At 34.0% G+C, this 8,260-nt stretch overlaps 1 protein-coding gene across 6 annotated transcripts; it reads left to right on the forward strand.

Moving 5' to 3' along the window:
- Positions 1-1,903: 1,903 nt before the first annotated feature.
- Positions 1,904-7,172, forward strand: LOC120073359 (BTB/POZ domain-containing protein At5g47800). Of its 6 annotated transcripts, none has more exons than XM_039026163.1 (7): positions 1,904-2,360; positions 3,024-3,096; positions 4,336-4,447; positions 4,533-4,602; positions 4,901-5,299; positions 5,572-6,312; positions 6,397-7,172. In XM_039026163.1, exons 3-7 carry the CDS (start codon positions 4,389-4,391, stop codon positions 6,928-6,930), a joined length of 1,803 nt encoding a protein of 600 aa, XP_038882091.1. In that variant the 5' UTR covers positions 1,904-2,360; positions 3,024-3,096; positions 4,336-4,388; the 3' UTR covers positions 6,931-7,172. The 6 variants fall into 6 exon arrangements, with proteins under 6 accessions (XP_038882091.1, XP_038882090.1, XP_038882089.1 ...); XM_039026162.1 differs by lacking the exons at positions 1,904-2,360; positions 3,024-3,096 and adding exons at positions 3,158-3,955; positions 4,084-4,160; XM_039026161.1 differs by lacking the exons at positions 1,904-2,360; positions 3,024-3,096 and adding an exon at positions 3,158-4,160.
- The last annotated feature ends 1,088 nt before the right edge of the window (positions 7,173-8,260 follow it).

Here is an 8,260-nt window from a genome sequence, read left to right on the forward strand (position 1 = left end):
TTGATACAACCCAAAAAATTTAAGGTTTATTGATATAACTTTTAGTTTATGATTTAAATTGATACAACCCCCGAAGTTTAGAAGTATAAATTGATATTTGTCCTATTTCTTATCTCATAATTGATGGAAGAGAGTCAACTCAAGTCATGCTCAATTAAATAGAGATATTAGTATTGATAAAAATATAAGAAATTAAAACTTTGATCCATAATTGAATTAAAAAATGCATAAGAGGGAGAAATTCAAATGCAAATCTTCTCGTTTTAGATTATATTATGCTTTAAGATAAAAGATACGAACTTTTTTAATTAGTTATCAAGTGTGTGATATCCACCATTATTCAGGAAAAAAAAGGTTGTAACCATCCCGAAACTACGAGATCGTTATCAAATGATTTTCATTGATCTTCCAACATATTAGAGTGAAAATAACATCATATGTTACAAAATATATTAATGTCGGTCAATTTTGATACATTTCGGTCGATGATGCTTTAATAATTTCTTCAAGAGGCCAAATCATAAAAATTATAAAATATTACAAAATGAGAGACAGATTTGAGTCAAAACTATAAAGCCTAATTCCCTATGAATTTTAGGCTATCACCTAGGTTACCGATAATCCAATAGAATAATTAAAAATGCTTGCCTCTCTTGTTACCTTAAAAAAAAAAAAAAAAAAGAAAAACTAAAGAAAAAGTTTGCCTTTCTATTCCCTTTCTTTATTTCCTTTTTTTGGGTTCGGTTTGAGCTCATAAAAAGTTTTATTTGTTTTAAATGAAAAAGAAAAAGGTTTAATTATTACGTTATTTCGAATTAAAATAGAAAATAGTCATTTTATTTTAGACATTGTTGCTTATATTAAGCTTAAGGTTTAAATATTATTTTAATCTCTATATTTTTAAATATGGTTTATTTTAGTTTATATATTTTTAAAATACTCATTTTAGTCTCTAAACTTTCAGCATGTTCATGTTCAATACTGTAATTTCAAAAGTTGACCATTTTAGTTCCGTCATTTTCTTTTTTACTTCACTTTCAAGAGGTCAAAATAGTCACTTTATGATAGTTCAAGGATCATTTTATCCATCATTTTCATTTTTTTTTCACTTTTAAAAGGTCATAGTTTTTTTTTTTTTTTTTTTTTTTTTTTTTTTTTAATGTTCAAGGACCAAGAATCATTTTGGTCCCATCATTTTCATTTTTACTTCACTTTTAAGAGGTAAAAATAGTCACTTTTTGAAAATTCAATGACCAAAATAAACTCGAGTTGAAAGTACAATAACTAAAATGAACATTTTAAAAGTTTAGGGATCAAAATAAATTAAAGTTGAAAGTATAAGGACCGAACTAAACAAAAACAAAAAATACAAAGACTAAAATAGTATTTAAATCTAAATTTAATTATAAATTTCTAAATTTATCCAATTGAATCTTAAACTTCGATTTCTACCTCAAATTTGAATAATTGTTGTAATAATATTTACATTTGTATCAATTCAATTGACATACTAGTGTGTTAATAAATACAAGTTCTATGTTCAAATCTTCTATCTCTAATTGTAATTTTTTTGTCAAAAAGCTTTTTTGTCCCTTGAATGGATCATAAAACATGACTACAACTACGACACAAGTGATAAAATTTGAATTTGTTAAATGGTAGATGTAGTTTTTTTCCTCTCTTTCTTTCTTTTATCATATTGGGATTAATTGAAGTTGGAAAATTGATAGTATAAACTTAAGCTAGTTATTTTCATTTTTATTTATTTTTTAAATTAATGAATTTTTAAAAAGTCTTATTTGATATTTGTTAAAAGTAATGGGGACTCGAACCCAATAAATAAAATACCCTAAAAGTAGGTTTTTTCCCCCTAAAAAACCCAACAAAAGTAAAGATAGAAACGGTGGGTCACAGAGTACATAAATTACATTCGAATTGAGCAGGCTTCCATGATTTTGAGCAATCAAATCAATGATGAAATTGTAAGAAAGACGATGGTAAAGGTTTGTTCTGCACGAAGTTCACGCCGCTGTTTGGAGCCAAAGCGAACGCCGCCGGTGGAAAATGGCCGCCGCCGTATCAGGCGGCGGCGTTGTGGCAGTTCCGTTCGCGCATGGAGAAATTAGGCGACATAGTTGGAAAGAAAGAGAGAGAGTTGTCTGCGATTGGCCTCCGAAACCACCAACAAAAAGAAGAGTAATCCAACGTCAGAGTGATACAGCCGGCGACACGTGGCCGACATGCAGATCAAGAAGAACCAACCAACGATTAATGGAAGAAGAATCAGCGGAGTTAGTGGGGGGAATCATGATGAAGGCTGCCATTGGCGATCTTTCAATCTCGAGGATCACAGGGACCCAGTAAAGCCTCCTTTTTCCCTTTTCTTAGCTATAGAGCATTAAACCCTAGCCCCAACCCCACCTCTGCAATTTGTTTTTGTTTTTCCCTATCTCAATTCTCACTTTTATAATCTCGATTTCCTGTTTCAATTTTGACTTTCAGCGAACTTCAGCTTTAATTTCTTTGGCGAACCTTTTGTAGATCAACTTATGACTGTATATGTGAAATGTTTCAGTGCATTTCAATTTTCTTGATCTTGATTATGCATGATTCATTTGGAGATTTATGATTAGAACACCATTTTGTCTAAAGACTGCCTGCATTAACTTTTTCATTACATCTCCCTTCTGTATATCTTCAAGCGGTTTATGATAGCGTTGCTTTAGATTATTACTAGGTTGACTAATCAGGAGATTCCAAACCCATGTCCCTCTCCTTGTCCCCATGCACTCAATAACCCAATTTGCCTTTACTTGGCGTGCCTCACCAGTAGATTTTTAACACCCATTTTTTTCCATCATAAAATCTGAATAAATCAGCTTGTGATTTCCAAACCCTTTTCACCATTAAGGCTTTCTCATCTTCTGCATCATAACATATGGCGCTGTGTGGTTGAATCTGAATCAGAGAAGCTTTTTCAGTTGTTTCCTCCGATCACCTGGGCTTGTTTGGTGTTTCTGCAGCTTTTACCTTGTCCCTTTCTCTTTTTTTCTGGAACTGGACCGTGTCAACTGCATTTTGTATGCGTCTCCGACGGTAAATGTTCTCATCTCTTCTTTCTTGCTAGATTTAATTTGTGAGTTTACTTCAGGGCCTCATTTATGGTAGTAATTTTGTCGATTAGTGAAGTAAAGTAATGGATTTTTGACTTGTGAAAATAAACAAAACCCTTTTACTTTAATAGGCAATATCTTAAATGAATCTTCAATTTAGCTTAGATACCTTCCATTTTTCTTCTCTTTTATATGGAAGAATACTTTTTACCACACTATGCTTGGTGTGGACGTTTTCAGAATGCTTTCAATAGAAAATGGACAAAAAGAACAAATCAAAAACCTTGTCGAGAATCTAGCAAATCAAGATTGGAGAGAAAAGGAAAAATTGGTCTTACAACGCGCATATTCCACGTATGACTGTATTTCCCTTTGAGAGAAGAACCTCAGAGACCTTTCCTTCTGGAAAAGGAACGAGATAGCTCTCTGTAACATTCTGTTTAACCCCATATGTCTGTGAAAACGCAATCCTTGTTTTATTGCTACGTCAGATTGCGAATAATCCATCGTGGGAAGGCATTTTCTCTTGTCTTATAAGTTATAACAAGGATACTGGATTCTATTCCACCAGGAGCAACAGTAGCTTTTCACTTTTTTGGTGTTACCGTTCTCCTTTTCACTTGTTTAAAGCCTATATTCCTTTTTGCAACTTCAATTCGATCCTCCTCCTTTTTCCTCTCTTATCAACTCTTCTTTTTGTAAATTTTAAAGTTTTGTTTCCTCTGTTTTTGCAATTGGGCCGACTGGTGTTTGTCGTTTGGTTTTTAATGCAATGCTCCTGCATCAATAAAGTCATCGGCCTCCCTCATTTTTCTCCATCGTGACTTCTTCCAAGTTGGACGGTTCTGGCCATTGTCTTTCCAATTGATTTGAATTGAATTCTTCTTAGTTTCCGCTTTCATAGATGGATTGCTTAAATCCACATGTTTTTTTTTTCTTCTTTACTTAATGTAAGCTAACATTTCTGTAGAAAAAGGCAATATGCGCTGCACACAACCACTATTTCTCACTCTGGCATTTAATTTGCAGTACTTGCCAATGAATCTGGTTGGTTTAGAACAGTTTAGAAAATATACAAATCACTCTATTCAATTATTCTATGTGTTTTGTACTGTAGAGCACAGATAACTGCAATAGCAAGCTGTTGTCGGCTGTTCTTTTTTCTTATACCTCATTCAGTCATTGTAGTTGAGAATTGAATGTAGCTTTTTATATATGAAAGGAGCTTCAAAGTTAAATACTGAAGACCGATGAAAAGAAAAGGCAATTCTAGAAATGAAGTTTATGAAATTGGGAACGAGGCCTGACTCCTTCTACACAGAAGCAGCTACCAGGTATCATTTCAGAATTCAGAACCACCCTCCAAAAACGAACCCTGAAAGTTTCTTGACTAAACAACACATTAATTGTACACTGCAGGACGGTTATTTCTGATGTCCCAGGCAATATTGTTATATGCATCGACAACTTTAGTTTCCTTCTCCATAAGGTAGGAGCACTGACAATGGTCTACTTTTTGTTCTGTTTCATAATTTGAGGATGACATATCTAAGCTCTTAACTCTATGCATTTCACTCATCGTATACCTTTTCTTTTTCTTGATATGAACTTCAATTTCAAACTTTCAAGTTTCTGAACGTAAATCATTTTTAGACTCGGAAATGATGAAATGTGTAATCAAAGACAAAAGGATTTCCTATTTATTAACATACACTGCAGAGTTTACAAATGATATACACAGAATTTCCTCTTTACCAGGATTTTTTATTTGCTGGTTTGCTTTACAGTTTCAGCTTCTACCAAAGTGTGGCCTCTTGCAACATCTCTGCCCTGACTTGGGAGATTCCAACATCGCCACTGTTGAACTTCATGATGTTCCTGGAGGTGCAGAAGCATTTGAACTGTGTGCTAAATTTTGTTATGGAATGACTATTAATATTAGTGCCCATAATCTCGTACCCGCATTATGTGCTGCTAAGTTCCTTCGCATGACCGAAGCAGTGGAGAAGGGCAATCTTGTTCTGAAGCTAGAGTCTTTCCTCCACTCGTGCATCCTTGTTGGCTGGAAGGATTCCATTGTCACCCTACAAAGCACCGTAAAGTTACCTGAGTGGTCTGAGAATATTGGAATTGTCAGAAAGTGCATCGATTCAATTGTTGAGAAAATCTTAACACCACATTCGAAGGTTAATCTGCATTCTTACTTTCTTTAAGTTTTTTTTTTTTTTTTTTTTGAGAAAAGATGACTTCTTAATGTTGGAGTACTATTAACCCCAGAGTTTGAAGTTATTCAACTAATACAAATTCAACCGTTAATTTATTCTGAATACATGTCAGCTTGAATATTTATTCATTCAACACTCTTGATATTAAACTGAAAGAGGAATAGAGTTGGCAAAATTTGGGTCTAGGATCCATTCTTCTTGGAATTGCTCTGACATTAGATCATTCTTTGCAGGTCTCATGGTCCTACACTTATACAAGACCAGGTTACACGAAAAAAAATAATCAAAGTGTCCCAAAAGATTGGTGGACTGAGGATCTGTCAGATCTTGACATTGAATTGTTCCGCTGTATAATTTTGGCGGTTAGATCTACATACATTCTACCACCACAACTTATTGGAGAAGCCTTGCACGTCTATGCCTGTCGTTGGCTACCTGATGCTGCAAATGTCAAGCCTTCAGAGACTAAGATTACTCAGAGCAAAGAAGATTTGGAAAAGAGCCGACAAATTCTCGAGAAAATAGTTGGTATGATTCCTTCAGATCGGGGATCAGTTTCAGTTGGCTTCTTGCTCAGACTCCTTAACATAGCAAACTATCTAGCCGTATCATCAATGACCAAAACTGAAATAATTCGAAGATCGAGTCTGCAGTTTGAGGAGGCAAGAGTGAGTGACTTGCTCTTTCCTTCACAGTCAACCTCCAATACGCACTTCTATGATGTCGACTCGGTTGTGGCGGTGTTGGAATGTCTTCGAGCACTGTGGCGAAGGCAATACTCTGGGGCTTCTGAAAACAGTCATTTCTTGAGATATATTAGAAAGGTCGGGAAGCTTGTTGATTCATATCTTCGGGTGGTTGTGATGGATATCAACATGCCTGTATCTAAAGTGATACAACTCGTTGAAGCTCTGCCAGATATTGCTCGCCCAAACCATGACGATCTTTACAAGGCAATAAACATGTATCTCAAGGTAGGAAGATATTACTCTTTTTTTCCCTTTTATTTTATGACTTCTCCTACATTGATTAATAAAACATATTTTAACGTCGAGCAGGAACACCCCGATTTGAGCAAGGCAGATAAAAAGCGACTGTGTCGAATTCTAGACTGCCAAAAGTTATCGTCTGAAGTCCGAGCCCATGCTGTAAAGAATGAGCGATTACCGTTGAGAACTGTTGTGCAGGTCCTGTTCTTTGATCAAGAGAAAAGCTCGCAACTTACAAGTTTCACACCCACTGCAAAACAGCTGATTTCTGTCGAAAAACAGGCGACAATCACCAGTGACAATCACGGTAAGCTAAAACCAGATATCGACAGTAGCGTCGATAAAGAAGTAAGAGAAAGAAAGGCCTTCTCTGAATGCAGTGAGAGAGATGGACATAGAACAAAAAGAGCAGATGTGAAGCTGCCACTTGAGAAGGAAATGAAAGATGATAAATCAGAACTTGATGTGAAGTCAGTGAAGAGTTGTAGGACCAGAGAGATAAGCAAGGATAGCAAGTCCTTGAGCAAGTCAGATTCTAAGAAAATGGTACCAAAGGGAAGCAGATCAGATCATGGTGGTGAACAAAGACAGGCTAAAAGATGAAGGCAGATAATACACAAAATGAAGATCGAATAAGATCATTTTTAATTGCTGTTTGTTTATTTATTTTTTATTCTAGTTTCATTTCTCTTGTACTGTTCTAGATCTAATGCTCAAAAATATGTTTTCATAGCTCTAATTAGGGAACTCTGTCAATTGTGGGCATTTATAAAATATCTATCAAACAGTAATAATATTTCATTTCTTGTGTGAAACAGTACACAGACTATACAATTCTGTTGAAACAGAATGTTACTATGAAATTATACAGTCTTTATCTAGACATGCTGCTGATGTACTTTATTGGATGTTGAAAATCTTTAATTAATTTTTGGATGTCAAAGCCATATAACATTTTATATCAAGAAAAAAGTGAATTTAATGTGTGGTGAAGATCATTCTTCACGTGTGATTGGTTAATGCAATGGATATTTATAAGTTGAGAATATGATAATACAGTAGATGAAAGAAAATTATCTGTTTCAGAAAGGGAACGAAAACAAATTAAAAATTTTCCCTGTAATGGGCATTTGGATTGAAAAATATATAAAAATATTTATAAAAGTAATTTAAATATTAAGTATAAGTTTAGTTTTAAACAAATTCAATAAGTTGAGAATTTAAACGCTTGTTTTTTTTTTTTTCTCTACAATATCGAATTTTTGGCCTTAAGATTAAGGTTGATAGTATAATTTATGCGAGCTATCCTCTTTTTAGCCGAATTTAAATCTCTTATTTCATATGTAAATTTTTTTAGGAGAAATTGTCCAAAATGAAAAAATAGGAAACTATTTACATCCTATAACAAAAAAAATGTCAACGGAAACAACTTCATTTTTTTAAAAAATTCCAAAACTACCTCTCCATATTTTAAATTTTTTGCGCATATATTGCCAATTCACCGATTTTTTCCGTTGCTTCTTCGTTCTTCTTTTTTCTTCTTCTTTGCTTGATTTCAATTACGACAACTTCTGAGTATAGTTTTCAACTTCACAATTTCGCTCGATCAATATTTCGACAACTTCAACTACAACTGCAGTCACGCCTTCAACTTCAACGACAATTTCAACTTCAATTTCAATTTAGTATTCTCGATTCAATTCATCTGATCGCTGATTTCAATTCATTTTCTTCTTCTTGATCAATCATCACCAGGTTTTCATTCTTCTTCGTAGATTTCATCGATCACAAGTACACTTCTTCTTCTTCTTCTTCAATCCAAAAAATAGAATTCACCTCTCCAGAAAATTGAAATATGAAAAAGTGAGGAGGAAAAGGTTCAGTTCCATATCAATTGCTTAGTTCTTTTATTTTTTGGATTTTTGTCTCTTTC

This window comes from Benincasa hispida, chromosome 3 (genome assembly GCF_009727055.1).
Source record: "Benincasa hispida cultivar B227 chromosome 3, ASM972705v1, whole genome shotgun sequence".
NCBI classification, from domain to species: Eukaryota; Viridiplantae; Streptophyta; class Magnoliopsida; order Cucurbitales; family Cucurbitaceae; genus Benincasa; species Benincasa hispida.